General features: G+C 42.5%; 1 protein-coding gene across 1 annotated transcript in view; it reads right to left on the bottom strand.

Annotated features, from left to right (window-relative positions):
* The window catches only part of MAP2K1 (mitogen-activated protein kinase kinase 1), an 80500-nt gene extending 78967 nt beyond the window's left edge, over positions 1–1533 (bottom strand). The window contains exon 1 of the mRNA XM_028099941.2: positions 1008–1533. Coding sequence (XP_027955742.1) covers positions 1008–1087 — 80 coding nt within the window. The 5' untranslated portion in view covers positions 1088–1533. The remainder of the gene's footprint in view (positions 1–1007) is intronic.
* Between the last annotated feature and the right edge of the window lie 18257 nt (positions 1534–19790).

Here is a 19790-nt window from a genome sequence, read left to right as displayed (position 1 = left end):
CATTTCATCAGCTGGCTTCCATACATCTCCAGTGTGCATGTAAAGATTAAGAATCTTTTCTGATTAATTCTCCAGCTAGCCGGGTCTCTCTCCCTCACAGTGGTGTTGTCCCTTACTCAGGACGCAAAAAGAGTTGTGGGAGTTCGGAAACACCCCCACTAAACAGCCTCCTCCCTGTTTAATGAGATACAGTGCTGGTTTGTGAGCAACACTGGAAGCTGCAGAGATGGAGCACCTTCTGGTGCTCTTCATGGCTATGCGTGTTCATGTCTCAGGTCAGTTTAGGGCTCAGGGTAAAGTATGGCAAGTTAGGAGAGTCACTGGTGAGGAGCGATTTGTTAATGAATGAAGAGTCAGATGAAGAAGAGGAAAGCAGCTCCCTTGGGGACAAGATAGTTTCCAGGAAGAAGGCCAAGGGCCTGGAGCCCCCGAAGCCGGCAAGGGAAAAGCTACGGGGATGTCGGTGTATACACGCCCCTGCCAGCCAGCCAGTGACCACAACAAGGCGGCACTCCCGGCCCACAGGTGTCAAGCACAAAGGTGAGGACGTGGCTTGCTCGTCCCAACTCCACACTCCATACCCTGAGCCGGCCTCAAAAAAGCAGATGCGATCTTAATTCTTTCCAGGACATTTGCTCCCTTCTCCCCTTCACAGGCCAGGATCCCAGACGATCTGGGGAAAACAGCTGGGGAGGGGCGGGGGATGAACCAGTGTTCATCTTTGAGGGGGAGAAAGTGAATGGCCAGTGGCCAAGGATGACTGCAAGGGTCGGGAGAGGGGGAAAATCGGGACCCGTTGGGTCCACTGACTGGTCTGAGTCAGGGGTACAATCTGTGCTTAGTCACCGATACCTCGGCGGCCGGGAGTTCCTGGCCCCTGCCAGCCTGAGACGTACGTGACGAACCCGAGCGGAGCCCCGCGCGCCGCGCACACCCGACTCGGCTCCTACACCCCAGCAGGGGCCTCCGCAGCCCGGCCCGGCGCTCGCCGCCCACCCCAGACTTACTCCGCCGAGCTAGTCCCGTTAACCGCGGAGCCGTCGGGAGCCGGGTTCAGCTGGATGGGCGTCGGCTTCTTCTTGGGCATTTTGGACCCGGGAAGGCGCTTCTAACTCCGAGCGGAGGGCGGCCCCTCTCTTGCTTCCTCCCTCCGAGCTGCCCCACGCCCGCCGCGCAGGGCCAAGTAGGGGCCGCGGGCCCCGAGGCTGCCTTCGGGGGGCGCGCCCCGCGTGGTCCCGTCAGCGTCGAGGGGCCGCTGGCGGTCTCGGGGGACCCCCGCCCCGCTCGCCCGGGGCTCGACTTGGCGCGCAGGGAATCGAGGGGCTTCCCCGCCGGTACAGCTCGGCAGCCCGGGATCCCCTCCCTCTTTGACTCCCTCAGTCAACCGGTCCCTCAGGCTCGATCGACACCGCCACAGCCCTGCTCCAGCTTCAGCCGGGAAAGTACAGCCGCCGCCGCCGCCGCCACCGCAGCGCTCCAGCCGCTTGGCGCACCAGTCCCAGGGAGGGAATGGAGGGAGGAGGAGGGGCGTGGAAGAGGGAAGCCTCGCCCCTCCACCGGGGCTGCGGCGCTTTCCACACACCCACTCGGCTCCGCCCCTATCGCCTCGCCGACAGCCAATAGGAGCATGCCTCGGCGGCAGATGCCGCGGAAATACGTCACGGGGGCGCGGCGCGTGGCTCTGGGGGCGGGGTCCGGCGCTGGCTCCACAGCGCCCTCTGCTGCCACGCGGCATTCAGGTGGACCCACCGGGAAAGGAGGTGGTGCGTCCTGGTTTTCGGAGAACCCAAAGGTGGGCTTCACCCGACCCGGTGCCAGTCGGTCTCCTCTTCTGCGGTGACTGGGGCGCCCTCCCAGGGCCGAGTCACGTTGAAGGAGATGAAATAATAATATGAATAAGAAAAAAACCTCTTCTCATTTCTAGAGGAGAGGGAGCGTGAGGGAATAGAAAACTTGTCGAGACTCCTTGCGCCTAACAAACTGGCAAATAGATACACAGATTTATATAAAATTGTAATACACACTATTGATTTACTGATGAGGGTACAAGGAGATGAGTACTCAATGCTGATAAGGTCGTAATTGGGGGGGCGCCGGGGTGGCTCAGTCGTTAAGCGTCTGCCTTCAGCTCAGGTCATGATCCCAGGGTCCTGGGATCGAGCCCCTCATTGGGCTCCCCGCTCAGCGGGAGGCCCGCCTCTCTCTCTCCCACCCCCCCTGCCCGTGCTCCTGCCCCCACGCTCTCCCTCTCTCTGTCAAATTAATAAATAAAATCTTTAAAAAAAAGATTGTAATTGGGACAACCATTTTTGAGAGCAGATTGATATTTTTTAAAGCCTTGAAACCTCCCGTCTAAAAAAACAAAACCCTTTAAACCAATGAGTCCAGTTATATGAAGCTTGAAGAAATAAGATGTGAATAAAGAGCTTAATAAAGTATAAAGGAGGCACCATACATATTTTTTAAAATGTAGATTCACGGGCACCTGGGTGGCTCAGTTGGTTAAGCATGAGACTCTTGATTTGGGCTCAGGTCATGATCTTGTGGTCATGGGTTCATGGGATCCCCAGCTTTGGGCTCCACACTGGGCATGGAGCCTGATTGAGATTCTCTCTCACCCTCTCCCTCTGCCCCTCCCCTGCCTCTCTGTCCTCCCCCAACTCATAAATAATAAATAAATAAATAAATAAATAAATAAATAAATAAATATTCAGTCCTTCTCTTCCCGCTTCCTATTCAGTCCTAAAGATATTAAGTATGCAGGACAAAGTAAGCACCTGCACCTGGTGGTCCAGAGCAGGGTGTCAGCCACCCAGGTGCTTGCAGTATATAAAGAGAGTATGGTTTCCTCTTGTTTTTGTAGCCCTTGGTACTGTTTGAATTTTTTATTATGCATATAACTTATTCAGTTAAAAACATTTTTTTTAATTTTTAACATTAATATAGGAATATAAACCAGTGCAGACACTTTGGGAAACCGTCTGGCAATTCCCCCAGTTAAATATAGCTACCATATGACCCAGAAATTCTACCCCTAACTATATACTCAAGAGAAATAAAAAACATATATCCATACAAAAACTTACACACAGATGTTTAGGGAAGCATTATTCATAATAGCCAAAGAGTGGGAGCAACCCAAATTTCCATCAACTCACAAATGGATAAACAAAAGGTGACATTCCCATACAGTAGAATATTACTCAGCCACGAAGAGGAATGAAGTGCTGATCCATGTAGCACCATAAAGTGCTACAGCATGAAAGACTTTGAAAACATGATGCTAAGTGAAAGCAGTCAGTCACAAAATGTCACATATTGTATGATCCCATTTATATGAAAGCTCCAGAATAGGCAAATCTATAGAGACAGAGAAATTAGTGGTTGTTTAGGGCTTGGTGGGGCAGATGAACTGGGGATAGTAGAATGATAGCTAAAGGGCATCAGGTTTCTTTCTAAGGGGATGAAAATGTCCTAAAATCGACTGTGGTGATGGTTGCTCATCTCTGTGAATTTATTAAAACCATTGAATTATACACTTTAAATGAGTGAATTATATGGTATATACGTATTGTTTGCATTGTTTCCCAATAAAGCTGTTATTAAAGCAACAACATCAACAAAGAAATTCAGGGGAAAGAGCCAAGAATAGCCAAGACATTCTTGAAGAACAAAGCTGGAAGATCTATACTACCAGATATTAAGATCCATCTAAGTTTGAGTATTTAAGACAATATGGCACTAGCATAAGGGCAGACAAGCAGACCAATGGGGTAGAAGAGTCTGAAAACAAACTATATTTGATCACCTGATTTTTGACAAAGATGATAATACAGTGCAGTGGGGGAAAGAATGATCTTTTAAATAAATGATGCTGGGCCAATTGAATCTCCATATGAGAAAAAGTAAGTCTTGACCCCTATATCATACCATATGTAACAAATCAACTCTGGATGGATTATAGTACTAAATAAAGCTTTCAGAAGAAAATATTGGGGAGTATCTTCATAATATTAGGGTAGGCGAAGTTTTTTGGGGGGGTTTGAGGGGTTGTTTGCTTGTTTTGAGTTTGTTTTTATTTTATTTTTTTAAGATTTTATTTATTTATCTGACAGAGAGAGACACAGCGAGAGAGGGAACACAAGCAGGGGGAGTGGGAGAGGGAGAAGCAGGCTTCCTGCGGATCAGGGAGCCCGATGTGGGGCTCAATCCCAGGACCCCAGGACCACGACCCGAGCCAAAGGCAGAGACCTAACAACTGGGCCACCCAGGTGCCCCTGTTTCTTTGGTTCTGAGTAACCTCTACACCCAACCTGGGTCTTGAACTCACAACCCCGAGATCAAGAGTCACATGCTCTAATGACTGAGCCAGCCAGGTGCACCTCAGCAAAGATTTCTTTTTTTTTTTTTTAAGATTTTACTTATTTATTTGAGAGAGAGAATGAGATAGAGAGAGAGCATGAGATGGGGGAGGGTCCGAGGGAGAAGCAGACTCTCCGCTGAGCAGGGAGCCCGATGCGGAACTCGATCCTGGGACTCCAGGATCATGACCTGAGCCGAAGGCAGTCGCTTAACCAACTGAGCCACTCAGGCGCCCTCAGCAAAGATTTCTTAAACAAGACACAAAAAACAAATCATAAAGGAAAAATACAATAAATTGGACTCTATTAATGTTAGTTACTTCTGACCTTCAAAAAGGGTAAAAATAGAGAAGATATTTAGAATTCATATGGTGGGGGAAAAACCTCATGTCCGTAATATATACAAACTCCTACACATAGAGGAGCCTGGGTAGCCCAATCAGTTAAGTATCTGCCTTCAGCTCAGGTCCTAGGGTCCTGGGATCAGGTCCCACATTGGGCTATCTGCTTAGCGGGGAGCCTGCTCCTCCTTCTTCCTCTGCCTGCCACTCCCCCTTCTTATGAGCTCTTTCTCTCTCTCTTTGTCAAATAAATAAACAAAATCTTTAAAAATTAAAAAAAAAGAAAATCCTACACATAAACAAGAAAAAGCCAAACAATCCAATAGAAAAATGGGCAAAGGACTTGAATAGGCACTTAATAAAAGAAGATATTCACATGGTTAATAATCATGAAAAAAGATGCTGAACTTCCTTAGTTATGAAGGAATTAAGAATCACAACGTGAGTACTTATTTCTACTAAATTGAATGGTCAAAACGGTGGGGAGCCTGGATGGTGCAGTTCGTTAAGAATCTGACTCTTGGTTTCAGCTCAGATTGTGATCTCAGGGTCCTGAGATTGAGCCCCCAAGTCAGGCTCTGTGCTCAGTACAGAGTCCGCTTACGAATCTGTCTTTCCAAATGAAATAAGATGAAACCAGAGAGGGAGACAAACCATGAAAGACTCTTAGTCTGAGGGTTCCTGGAGGGGACAGGGGTCGAGGGATGGGTTGGCTTGGTGATGGACATTGGGGAGGGTACATATTGTGGTAAGCTCTCTGTGTTGGGTAAGACTGATGAATCACAGACCTGTACCCCTGAAACAAATAATACATTATATGTTAATAATAAAAATAAAATAAAAAATAAAGTGGGGAAACAGACCACAAAAAAGGAAAAAAAAAAAGACTCTTTCCCTCTCTCCCTGCCCCTCCCCCACCCATTCTCTCTTTAAAAATAAATAAATCTTTTTTTTAAAGATTTTATTTATTTATTTGTCAGACAGAGAGAAAGAGAAAGAGAGAGAGAGAGCACAAGCAAGGGGAGCAGCAGAGGGAGAGGGAGAGGCAGACTCCCCACTGAGCTGGGAGCCCGATGCAGGACTTGATCCCAGGACCCCGGGATCATGACCTGAGCCAAAGGCAGATGCTTAACCAACTGAGCCACCCAGGCATCCCCAATAAATAAATCTTTTTAAAAAATGGCCAAGGGGAGCCTGGGTGGCTCAGTCGTTGAGCATCTGCCTTCGGCTCGGGTCGTAATCCCGGGGTCCTGGGATCAAGCCCCACATGAGGCTTCCTTCTCAGCGGGGAGCCTACTTCTCCCTCTCTCACTCCCCCTGCTTGTGTTCCCTCTCTCACTGTGTCCCTCTCTGTCAAATAAATAAATAAAATCTTTAAAAAAAATAAAAATAAAAAATGGCCAAAATGGTCATAGTTCATCACAATTAAAAAAAAAAAAAAACCACTATGATACTATACCCACCATTCTGGCTAAATTGGGAAGGATAATATCAAATGTTGTTAAGATATAGAGCAAGTAGGAGAGGATCTTCACCCCAATAGTGGGAGTAATAATGTGTGAAACCAGTTGAAAAAACTGTTCGACCATATCTACTAAGGTTGAGCTTACTTCTGCCCCATGACTCAGAGATTCTGCTCCTAGACATATACCTAGAAAAGTCAATATATATGTTCATCGGAAAACATGTACAAGAATGTTCATAGTAACACTATCCGTAATAGTTGTTGGGGAAACAACCCAAATGTCCATCAGCCATAAATGGATAGATTGTGGTAAATTCCTACAATATAATATTCTATAGTTTTGTGAAAATAGACTACGACTACTTGCAGCAATACGAATGAGTCTCACAAACATCCTGTTGAGTGGAAGACACAAAGACACGAAAAAGTAATACTAATATATATATTAAATATATATGATACAAAATGGGCAAACCTAATCTATGGTGTTAGAAGTTGGGATAGTGGTTATCCTTGAGGAACGGAGTGATAGGCAGGTGAGTTAAAGGGGACTTTTTGGGTGCTAGTAATGTTTGCTTTCTTGATCTGGGTGTAGGTTATACAAGTGTATTCCACTTATGATTTCTGTACTTTTCTGGATGTACATTACCCTTCAATAAAACAATTACAAGAAAAAAGAAAAAGAAATTCACTCAGCATTACTAATCATCAGGGAAATGCAAATCTAAACTACAATAAGATATTGTTAGAATGGCTATCATCAAGAACACAAGTGATAACAAGCACTGGCAGGGTGTGGAGCAAAAGGAACCCCTTGTATACTGTCGGTGGGAATGCAAATTGATACAGCCAGTACGGAAAACAATATGGAGGCTCCTTAAAAATAAATTAATTAATTAAGTAAAAATAAAAATAAAACTACCATTATGATGAAATTTTAGAATATATGTGAGGTTCGGTGGGGTGAGGTCCGGAGCTGACAACCAAGAAAAAATTCTTGAGACATCTTTGGTGCAAAATGGTGGTTTATTAAAGCACAGGAACAGGACCCAGGGGCAGAAAGAGTTGCAGCCCCAGGGTTGTGAGCGGTGCCTGATTATATACTCAGGAGTTGAGGAGGTGAGGGAAAAGGGGGTGTCCAGAAAGACTGTCATATGCTAAAGACTCTCAGGATACTGGAGGCCTGGTTATTGTCAAGCCAAGGTTGTTTTTCCCTCTAATGAGGCACTAACATGAAGACAGTTGGGAGTTTCCTGGAGGAATGTTACATTCCTCCTATCACACGTCCTTGTCAATGGGCTTCAGGTTCAAAAGAAATTCAGTTTTATTTACATTTCCTTCTGCCTCAGCCTCCCTTAATTTTATGGAGGGGAGGGTGATGTTAGGGCTTCAGGAAACTGAGTTACGGGTCTCTGGAAGTTAGGCCATTGATAAGAAAGCTTCTTCCTTGTAAATCACCAGGACATTTGTAAACTGAGGGAGACTCCTGTCCTGCAGGACTGTGATCTCTATCAGTTAACCATTTGTTTTTCCTTTAGGGCAGCCAGGAGTGCCTGAGGAATGTCGCATATATCCCAAAGTGGGGAGGGGTGTAGGGTGCCCACTTTGTCTTTGTCCTCAGCTTGCCTTCTGTTCCCCCATCAATATGACCCAGCAATCCCACTTCTGGGTATTTATCCCAAAAAACTGACATCAGGATTTCAAGGAGATAGCTTCGCTCCCATGTTCATTGCAGTATTATTCACAATAGCCAAGATATGGGAATAACCTAAGTGTTTGTCAATGGATGAATGCATAAAGGAGATGTAGTATATATACACAGTGGAATATTATTCAGTCTCAAGAAAAAAGACATCCTGACATTTACAACAACAAGGATGGACCATGAGGGCATTATGCTAAGTGAGATAAGTCAGACAGAGAAAGAAAAATACTGTGTGATACCTCTTTTTTTTTTAAATTTTTTATTGTTATGTTAATCACCATATATTACATCATTAGTTTTTGGTTGTGTGATACCTCTTAGGTGGAATCTAAAAAAAGCCAAACTCAAAGAAATAGAGAATAAAGTGGTGGTTATTAGAGACTGGGATGAGGGGGAAATAGGGAGATATTGGTCAAAGGGTACAAACTATCAGTTATAAGATTAACAAGTTCTGAGGATATAATGTACAGCGTGGCAGTTATAGCTAGTAATTCAAGTATTATATACTTGAATGTTGCTAAGGCAGTAAATCTTAAATATTCTCATAACAAAAAAGAAATGGTAATTATGTGACAGAATGAAGGTGTTAGCTAATGCCTTGGCGGTAATCATTTTACAATATACAAATGTATCAAATCAGCAGCTGTACACCTTAAACTTACAGAATGTCACCATGTCATTTATATCTCAGTAAAGCTGGGATTAAAAAAAGAAATCATGATAAAACTTTTTTTCTCAGAAAATAGGTCAGATTGACCAAAACGTGTTTTGTTTTGCTTTGCTTTTTATATCAAAAGAGTAATAAGACCTTTCATCATGTTAAAATGTTACATCTTCTGGGGCGCCTGGGTCATTAAGCTTCTGCCTTGGCTCAGGTCATGATCCCAGGGTCCTGGGATTGAGCCGTACATGGGGCTCCAGCCCTACATGGGGCTCCAGCCCTACATGGGGCTCCCTGCTCCGCAGGAAGCCTGCTTCTCCCTCTCCCACTCCCCCTGCTTGTGTTCCCTCTCTCGCTGTGTCTCTGTCTGTCAAATAAATAAATAAAATCTTTAAATATATATATATATATAGGGTGCCTGGGTGGCTCAGTTGGTTAAGTGACTGCCTTTGGCTCAGGTCATGATCCTGGAGTCCCGGGATCAAGTCCCACATTGGGCTCCTGCTCAGCAGGGAGTCTGCTTCTCCCTCTGACCTTCCTCCCTCTCATGCTCTCTCTCCACCTTTCTCTCTCTCTCAATAAATAAATAAAAATCTTTATGAAAAAAATATATATATTGCATCTTGTGTTTCTTGTTTAAATTTTGTGCATTTAAAAAAATTATATAACTAATCCCAGTGTATTATGTAGGGAAAAAACTAAAAAAGTACAAAAAGGAAATTAAAAACAATTCATGGTACACTACTGAATGATAACTTCTGTTTCCATTATGGAGTCTGGTGTTTAGCTTAGCCATACTCACATGTGGTTGATATTATAGGATCACTGAACTTTATCAATTTATGAGCTTTATTTTAGAGGCAAGTTCATATTTTTTCCTTACAAATTAATCTTTTTTTTTAAGATTTTATTTATTTGCGAGAGAGAGAATGAGAGACAGAGAGCATGAGAAGGAGGAGGGTCAGAGGGATCTGGGACTCGATCCCGGGACTCCAGGATCATGACCTGAGCTGAAGTCAGCTGCTCAACCAACTGAGCCACCCAGGCGCCCACAAATTAAGCTTTTTTATTCTCTTATGAAAAATTCCGTTGGGAAATTCAAAATAAAAAATGTCAAGGTATTGGAGCACCTGGGGGGCTCGGTCAGCTAAGTGTCAGACTCTTGATTTTGACTCAGGTCATTTTGTCTCAGCGTTGTGAGATGGAGCCCTGGGTTGGGCTCTGTGCTCAGTGGGTAGGTAGTCTGCTTGGGGTTCTCCCTCTCCTCTCCTCTCCCTTTATTCCTACCCCAGCTCACACGCGCATGCTCTCTCTCTCCCTCTAATATAAATAAATCTTTTTTAAAAAATAAAGAGGCGCGCCTGGGTGGCTCAGTCATTAAGCATCTGCCTTCTGCTCACATCATGATCCCAGGGTCCTGGGATAGAGCCCCGCATTGGGCTCCCTGCTTGACGGGAAGCCGGCTTCTGCCTTTCCCTCTCCCCCTGCTTGTGTTCCCTCTCTTGTTGTCTCTCTCTCTCTGTCAAATAAATAAAATCTTAAAAAAAAAAGAAAGAAAGACTCCCTCTCTCCCTCTGCCCCTCCCCCACGCTCTCTCTTTAAAAAAAAAAAAGAAAAAATGCCAAGGTATTGCAAATAAAAGTTATTCTATATGAAAAAATTCAACCTTCCTCTTTTTTCTCGTTTTAATACTACAGTTTTCTACTCTTCCATCGTTAAGTGAACTCTGATTCTTTAACAAACGCTAATTTTACTAACATTAACTTTGTTTGCTTATAATTCATTTGTTCAGGGTAGGGCTAATTTTTAAATGGTTTAAATAAATAGCTAAGAAATATAATCCATTGTCTAGATTTTTAAGCTCCCTGTGAGTTTGGCAGCCGTTCCTACTAACAGAGATAAGGGTCACAGTGCCAAGGGTAACGCTACCCTCCCCTCCCCCTTCAGAGGAGGTACATCCGCTTCCTCAATTCCGGATGTCGGACATTCCGAATGCAATGAAACCACTGCGTTATTTTGGGAACCACTTTTAATGGTCACTTGCCTTTCATTTAAAGGAAAAGAGGCCTCAACAAGGTGGGGAATGACGCAATGTAATTGCTCTCTGAGGATGTGGCTTCAACCAGACAGGATGTCAGATCCGGCACCTTTTTTTGGAGGGGAGTGGGGGTAGGGACCTCACCCTGGCTTGGCATCTGAGAGATGTGCTACTTTGCTTTTCACCCTTGGGTAGCACAGTGAAAGAAGATATACTCGGGACATACCAGCTTCCTACATATAGGGCAGCTGTGGAAAGGAAGTTTTGACTTCCTTTGGAATCACAATCCAGGATACCGGATATTCTTTTTCTCAAATCTGGTCTGAGATGAAACAAATCTCTTTCCTAGGACATTCATTTGAGTGCTTGTCATCATTGGACCTTTTTTTTCTTTTTTTCATGCTTTCTTCTACTCAATAGAAAACCCCTGTATCACCTTTTTCTGCCAAGTGCTTTGCAAAGATTATAAGCAGGAAATTTAAAATGAGGGTGACCATTTGATCTACAGTGATCTGGGAGCTGTGATAAGAGCATACAGGGCTTCCACAGGCAGAATCATCCTAACACCTGACTGGCAATCTTTTTATAATTCACACTCTTGCTCAAAGGCCAGGTCAGCTTGCAGATAGCTGAGAATTTGCCTGAAAAGAGTTTCATCTTCAACAATGAACTGTGCACGACATTGTCGTCCTGGGTTATATATATTTTATGAGATTTTGAGCTATGATTATTGATACATCAATGTATTTTGCAGTTGTACCTATTCCCAAGAAGCAAAGAATCTCTGCAGTGTGCCAGACTTTTCATTGTACAGCCTCCTAAAATATACAGTATTGTTACTGTTATTATAATGACAGCATGGTAGTGTCATTATAATTACTACTAAACCAAACGGCTGTTTATCCTTGCTCCTGTGTGTGCTTTCTCTGAATAAATAGATCTTTATAACTAGATCCTAGACTGGCATCTGATATGGGGCTTTTGCATACAGAGAATGGGATACTGAGTTCCTTTTAGAATTTTAGCCCGACCATAAAAGTCATGGTGTCCAAGCACCCCATTTTATCCCTTCTATAAATGGGAACACAGCCTCAGAGGGTTCAGTGGTATACTTCAAGGTCATGTAGCTAGTTAGGGGTAGACCAGGGACATGTCTCCTGATTTCCAGTTCAATGATCTTTGAAAAGTCTTGGTATCTTGCTAAATAGCAGATAGGTAAAATTAGTTGTTGTTTTTTAACTAAGCTCTATGCCCAGTGTGGAGCTTGAACTCAAGATCCTGAGATCAAGAGTGCATGCTCTACCCACTGAGCCAGCCAGGTGCCCCCAAATTAACTTTGTTTTATAGTCATCAGGTAAATTTGTTTGGCTGTGATGTTTTCTTTCTCTTTCTTTTTCTTTCTTTCTTTCTTTCTTTCTTTCTTTCTTTCTTTCTTTCTTTCTTTCTTTCTTTCTTTCTTTTTCTTTCTTTCTTTCTTTCTTTCTTTCTTTCTTTCTTTCTTCCTTCCTTCCTTCCTTTCTTTCTTTCTTTCTCTTTCTTTCTTTTCTTTCTTTTGCTTTCTTTCTTTCCTTCCTTCCTTCTTTTCTTCTTTCTTTCTTCCTTCCTTCCTTCCTTCCTTCCTTCCTTCCTTCCTTCCTTCCTTCCTTCCTTCCTTCCTTTCTTTCTTTCTTTCTTTCTTTCTTTCTTTCTTTCTTTCTTTCTTTCTTTCTTTCTTTCTTTCTTTTTTCTTTCTTTCATGTAGGCTCCACACCAAATGTGAGGCTTGAACCCACAACCCTGAGATCAAGAGTCCCAAGGGCCCCTGGCTGTGATATTTTCAAGTATCTCCAATTATAAACACATTAAAGATCTTGGTAATGCCACAAATAACAACATATGATTATTTTTCCTTTCCTAATATCCTTTTCTCTGATTTTGATACCTTCAGGGTCAAGAGATGTCAAAACATATTTGGCATAAGTTCAGTATATTTGGACAGATCCACACTTTTTTTTAAGTTCTGTGAATTTGGGGCCCAACTTAGAAAATGACAAATCTAGATATCATTCAAACTCAGTTTATAACTGTTAAAAAAAAAAAAGAAGAAGAAGAAGAAGAAATTTCATGTAAAGTCCATAATGTCTACAATCTAAATTTGGAAATTTATTTTAGGAAAATAAACAGAGATGTACACAAAGATTTATGTACAAAGGGATGTTTGCTTTACCTTTACTCATAATACAAAGATGTAGATAGAAATTAATTATTCTTTTATACTCAACTTGCTTGCTCTCTTTTATTGAATTCAATTTTTTTTCTTGGAAGAAACTATAAGAATTTGTTAACAGTAATTACCTTTAATTTAATATTTTCTTTAAGATTTTATTTTTAAGGGGCGCCTGGGTGGCTCAGTCATTAAGCGTCTGCCTTTGGCTCAGGTCATGATCCCAGGGTCCTGGGATTGAGCCCCACATTGGGCTCCCTGCTCAGTGGGAAGCCTGCTTCTCCCTCTCCTGCTCCCCTTGCTTGTGTTCCCTCTCTCACTGTGTCTCTCTCTGTCAAATAAATAAATACAATCTTTAAAAATAAATAAATAAAATAAAAAAGATTCTATTTTTAAGTAATCTCTACAACCAACGTGGGGAGTTGAACTCACAACCTTAAAATCAAGAGTCACATGCTCTAATGACTAAGCCAGCCAGGTGCCTCAATAGTAATTGCCTATAGAAAGACTTGCTGAATGGATAGAAAAACATTCACTTTTTATTTTGTACCTTTTTATATTGTTTGATTTTTCTGTCCATATAAATGTCCTACTTTATTTTCTTCAAAAACTTCAACAGATATTTCCCAGGTGGGAAACTTATGGACAATTTTTGGTTTCCTTCTTGGGATTTCTCTGTTAAAAAAGTAATAAATTATATTATCTTAAAAATTAATGTGCAAAACTAGAGGATTTTATGATATATCATCATGATGAAATTCATTGCATTCGTTTAAAAATCTCTATGGGTTGCCTGGATGGCTCATTCAGTTAAGCATCAAACTCTTGGTTTCAGCTCAGGTCATGATCTCAGGGTCATGATTTCAGGGTCCTGAGGTCAAGCCCCATGACAAATCCTGCATCAAGAGCTGTGTGGAGGGCGCCTGGGTGGCTCAGTTGGTTAAGCGACTGCCTTTGGCTCAGGTCATGATCCTGGAGTCCCGGGATCGAGTCCCACATCGGGCTCCCTGCTCAGCAGGGAGTCAGCTTCTCCCTCTGACCCTCTTCCCTCTCGTGCTCTCTATCCCTCATTCTCTCTCAAATAAATAAATAAAAAAAAATAAAAATATTAAAAAAAAAAAAGAGCTGTGTGGAGCTCCATGTCATGCTCAGCATTCATCAGGAAGTCTGTTTGAGATTCTCTGCCTCTCCCTCTCCATCTGCCCCTCCGTCTGCTTGTGCACTTACTTTCTCAAATAAATAAATAAATAAATAAATAAATAAATAAATAAAAATCTTTTTAAAAGAATCTCTCTTCAAGATAGTACTAGTCGTGGCATGGGAAAGTATTCTGAAAATATTACTAAAAAAATTTATAAAAAGTATATGAGTATGTGAATGAGCACCACTTTATTATTAAAATACAATATAACCATGGATGACAGAGAGATTGAGAGAGGAAAGACAAAGGAAATAATGTCAAAATATGAACAGTGTTTGTTTTTAAGAGGTAAAAGTATAGATGTGACTATTTTATTTGTTATTTTATGTTTTTCAGTATTTCCAGATTTTGTTGGTGAGCATTTGTTAGCTCATAGTGCCATAGACACAGTTCCTTTCTTGTTTGCCCTCTCTGCTTACGTGAGCTCTACCGTATATGTTGATGAGCTCCTGATTTTGCTACTGCTAGTCCGGACCTCTCCTCCTGCGTTTCAGACACGGCCAACTGCCTCCTTGGAATTTCTACATGGATGTACCAACGTACATCTCAATCTCAAAACATTTTTTTAAAGAATTATTTATTAATTTTGAGAGAGAAAGAGCATGGAGGGGAGGGGCAGAGTGAGCGAGCGAGAGAATCTTGAGCAGCCTCCCCGCTGAGCACAGAGCCCAACACAGGGCTGGATCTCACAACCCTGAGATCAGGACCTGAGCCGAAATCAAGAGTTGGACACTCAATTGACTGAGCCACCCAGGAGCCCCTCAAACTCAAAACATTTTAACTGAGAACTTGATTCCACTCCTTCACCCCACTGTAACCATCTTGATTCCTCTATTTCCAGCACCACCCATATCCAAACTGTCACAAAACTAAGTAGTCCTGCTCTGGCCCTGAGCTGCAGAGGCTCCACTCTGCCCCTTGTCTGGCCACATCCTTTCCCGCACTGTGAGAAGTCCACAGGGCCAAGGGGTTATGCCTGCACAGGGTCTGTGCTTCCCACTTTCTAGACCATTCTCTAGTCACCCAGAACTCCAGAATTCCATGTCCAAACAGTGCCAAGCTTGCTTCCAGAGCCTGCAGGGGCCTCTCCTGTCCATCCTCCTAAGAACAGAGTGGTGCACTGCACCCAGGCATAGACTCCCCTAGGTTCAAGGGGTGGCCAAGAACCTATTTGAAGAAGGGATAGACAGAGTTTGGCTGGTGGGCTAGATGTCCGAGTATCTCTGGAGGTGGGAAGAGGAGAGGCAGCAGACGAGGAAGGAAAGCTAGGGGCCAGCTCTCCCCATATTTCATTATGGCATTCCAAGGAATCTGAGAAATCTAAATCCCGACTTGGACTTCCACCTTGTTATGAAAGTGTATTTTTCAAGATAGGAGGATAGAACATATTTTATTTAATGATCTCCCTGTAATTTGTAACTTCTACATATGTAATCATTTGGTATTGGGCCTCCATTTATTCTCTTGCCCTGGGCCCTACAAACATCAGGGGTGGGCCTGCCTGTAAGTTCTAGCTCCCAAATGTGTAAGAATCCTAACTGGCCCTCCACTTCCCCTCTGACATCCTGAGAGTCCATTTTTCATAAAGGAGCTTAAAAAATAAGCAAACGAAATTTAGTTTACTGCTTACGGCCCACCAATGGATCCAACCCCAAAACGGTCATCAGAACTTTCTAGCTCTGCTGCCCCCACACCTCACTTCATCCTACTTTCCCTCTTAGTCCCTAAACTCTGGCCACTGTGACCTTTCCTCCTTCTGAACACACCTGCTGCTTCCTACCTTGGGGCCTCTGGACCTCCTGTTCACTCAGCATGGAGCCATCTTAACTTAGCCCTTTGCTTGGGCGTCTACTTCTTGCCGTAAGGACCCAACCAAATGTCACTTCCTCATCCCGACTACACTATCCGTCCAGTCACTCTCTCTCACATTACCGTTTTATTTTCTTCTTTATTATCTTCTTGTTTTTTTTTTTTACTTATTTTCTGGTTCCCTGCTGGAAGAGAGGGGACACCTGTCTTGTTCACCATGTCATCACTGGCTCCGAGAACCATACCTGGCATACAGTCAGTCCATAAATATATGTTGAATGAAGAGATCGCTCCCTTTTCTTTCCGGCCAGATCCTGTAAACAATCTCTTGAAGCACATAGTTGAAGTAGTATGATCCAGTGTGATCTCTGTTTTATAGAAGAAACTGGTAGCCAGGAAAGTTTGGGTTACACTATAAAGCAGTAGCAAATATTGGTTAGGATCCAGGTCCCTCATTTCAACAGCCCCGGGCTCTTTCTATAGTGATGACCTACCTACCTGAGAGCTCACTGAAACTTAAGAATCTATCCTCATATGTCTTTCTATAGTCTTTGTAAAAGTAACTACTAAACCGTACTATTTTAGAGAAGGGAAAATCCTTAGCAGGTTTCTAAAAAACTCCATCTGTAATGTGCTGCAGTGCCTTCTTATAAAAAAAGAAATATTCCGAGGCTTTTATTCAAAACTTTTTGTTGTAACTTTTCTGCCCTTGTCAGCAATAAAAATTGCATGGTTTCTTTCCACATGAAATTATTTTGCTTTATTTCAAGCCATTTATTTTATTTTATTTTATTTTTTTTAAAGATTTTATTTATTTGACAGACACAGCGAGAGAGGGAACACAAGCAGGGGGAGTGGGAGAGGGAGAAGCAGGCTTCTGCGGAGCACGGAGCCCGATGCGGGGCTCAATCCCAGGACCCTGGGATCATGACCTGAGCCGAAGGCAGACGCTTAACCATCTGAGCCACCCAGGTGCCCTATTTCAAGCCATTTAATCAGTTTACAATGTAAACATAAAAAGAAGCATTCTCACCGTGAAGGGTTAAAGCCACTGGAAAGAACAACTATAAAGCGGAATAATCAGCTAATTCATTTGGCTCTTTTAATTCCCCTCCTAACAATTGCGGTACTTCTTCTATTCACTGTTTCTGTTTGTTTGTTTTTTCATACAAAAAAAATTAAAAGTAACAATGAGAAAAAAGCAATTACTCATTCAATTCCGATCAGGTAAGAGGAATTCAGTGCTATATACCCTTGAAAACTGGGAACTCAGTGAGTATAATGAAATTAGTTTAAATACTATTGAGGGTATTTTCTTCTATATTTTAAAAACATCTCTTATACTTTGAATCTTTTTTACAGATCTATTGGGACATGATCACGTAAGATACATGGCACACACTGAAAGTAGAAAATTTGGGGGCGCCCAGGTGGTTCAGTCGGCTAAGCGCCCTACTCTTGGCTTTGGCTTAGGTCATGATCTCAGGGTCGTTACATCGAGCCCCACATGGGGCTCGATGCTCAGTGGGGAGTCTGCTTCTCTCTCTCTCTCTCCTTCTCCCTCTGCCACTCCCCCCTGCTCCTGCTCGTGCTCTCTCTCTCTCTCAAATAAATAAATAAATCTTTAAAACAAAAGAAAGTATAAAATTCGAACACTTTCATTATATGTGGAGAAACCATCAAGACAATGAACACACCCATCATACCCCAATAGTTGCCTCATGCCCCTTTAAAGATTTATTTATTTATCAGAGAGAGAGAGAGAGAGAGAGAGAGAGAGAAAGAGCAAGAGCAAGCATACAAGCAGGGGAAGCAGCAGGCAGCGGAAGAAGCAGGCTCCCTGCTGAGCAAGGAGCTGGATGCCGGACTGATCCCAGGGCCCTGGGATCATGACCTGAGCTGAAGGCAGACACTTAACTGACTGAGCCACCCAGATGTCCTGTTTAGAATCCTTTCTTCATCTGCCCATAGCCCTAGTATAGTTTGCATTTTCTAGACTTTTCTATAAATGAAATTGTACGTCTGGCTTCTTTCACTCAACATAATTGCTGAGGTTCATTTGCGTTGTTGTGTTTGTCAATAGTTCATTGACTGCTGAGTAGTGTGCTATTTTATGGATATACCACAATTTGTTTTCCTTCCCTTTTTTTTTAAAGTTTATTTATTTTTTTAGAAATCTCTACCTAACGTGGGGCTTGAACTCACAACCCCAAGATCAAGACTCATATGCTCCATGGACTGAGTCAGTCAGGCGCCCTTCTATTTGCCTTTTGATGGACATTTGTGTTGTTTCAAGTTTTTTAGCTATTATAAATAAAGCTGCTAGGAACATCTGTATGCAAGTCTTTACATGGATATGTTTTCATTTCTTTTGAGTAGATACCTAAGAGTAAAATGGCTGAGTCATAGAGTAGGTGTATGTTTAACTTTTTAAAAAATTTCAAACCATTTTTCAAAGTATTTAAATTATTTTCCATTTCCCACCAGTAGTGGAGGACAGTTACAGTTGGTCCACATCTTTGTCAGTATCTGTATGATTGGTCTTTTCAAGTTTTAGCCGTTCTAGTGGATGCATAGTCTTATTGTGTGTAGGTGTTTATTTTGTTTTGTTTTGCTTTTTAGAGAGGGAGAGTGGAAGAGGGAGGGGTGGGGAGGAGGGGCAGAGGGAGAGGGAGAGAATTGTTGACTTGCAAGAGTTCTTTATATATACTGTATGGTATACAAGTCCTTTGTCGAATATATGTTTTGCAACCATTTTCTACCTGCCTGTGGGTTGTCTTTTAATTTTCTTTGAAGAACAAACATTTTGTTTTGATGAAGTCAAATTTATTGATCTTTCTTTTTGTAGTTTGTGTTATTTGTGTTCTAAGACATTTTTGCTATTTGAATGCGCTCAGGGAAATTTTTTTCCATGTTTTGGATAACACCTCTTCAACCTTGAATCTTTAAAACATACTCCTCGCGCATGAAAACGTTTAAGGAGCAGCTCCTCAGCTCCCTCCCCTGGTGAGAGTGCTTCTATGAGGCATTTGATCATAAAATATTTTAAAATTATGAAAGAGTCAAAACTAAGCTAAGTGTTTTTCTTTTTTCAAATATTTTTTCAGATACTATTGGGAACACAGAAGAAATAACCGGAAACATGAGACATGAAAATCAAATAGTGTTGGGGCACCTGGGTGGCTCAGTCGTTAGGCATCTGCCTTTGGCTCAGGTCATGGTCCCGGGGTCCTGGGATCGAGGCCTGCGTCGGGCTCCCTGCCCAAAGGAGGCTGGCTTCTCCCTCTCCCACTCCCCCTGCTTGTGTTCCCTCTCTCACTGTATCTGTCTCTGTCAAATAAATAAATAAAATCTTAAAAAAAAAAAAATCAAATAGTGTTGGTCTCAGTGTGTCAGATGGCTGAATGCTTTCTTCCACTCCACCCCACCTTGGGAATACTTTCTGATCACTCTTCATTTCCGTTAAATTCTATTTGGATGGAGAAGAATAATGTTTTATTACCTTAACTGATAGCACACGCTAATGTCCTCTTAGGGAGAGAAGTTTTCTTGTTGGGAAATTCTGTATTTTTTTTCCTCCAAGTTTTTATTTAAATTCCAGTTAGTTAACATATGGTGTAGTGTTGGGCACCTGGGCGGCTCAGTCGTTAAGCGTCTGCCTTCGGCTCAGGTCATGATCCCAGGGTCCTGGGATCGAGTCCCACATCGGGCTCCCTGCTCCGCGGGAAGCCTGCTTCTCCCCTCTCCCACTCGCCCTGCTTGTGTTCCTGCCCTCGCTGTCTCTCTCTGTCAAATAAATAAATAAAATCTTTAAAAAAAAACATACAGTGTAGTGTTAGTTTCAGGTGTAGAATTTAGTGATTCAACACTTATATACACCTGGCGCTCATCACAAGTGCACTCCTTAATCCCCATCATCTTTTTATTTTTATTTATTTATTTATTTATTTTTTTAAAGATTTTATTTATTTATTTGAGAGAGAGAGAATGAGAGAGAGAGAAAGCA

The sequence above is a fragment of the Eumetopias jubatus genome, unplaced genomic scaffold (genome assembly GCF_037043125.1).
Source record: "Eumetopias jubatus isolate StellerSeaLion01/CBP00866 unplaced genomic scaffold, mEumJub1_p1.0 scaffold_7, whole genome shotgun sequence".
NCBI classification, from domain to species: domain Eukaryota; kingdom Metazoa; phylum Chordata; class Mammalia; order Carnivora; family Otariidae; genus Eumetopias; species Eumetopias jubatus.
This window is presented reverse-complemented; position numbering and strand designations above follow the sequence as displayed.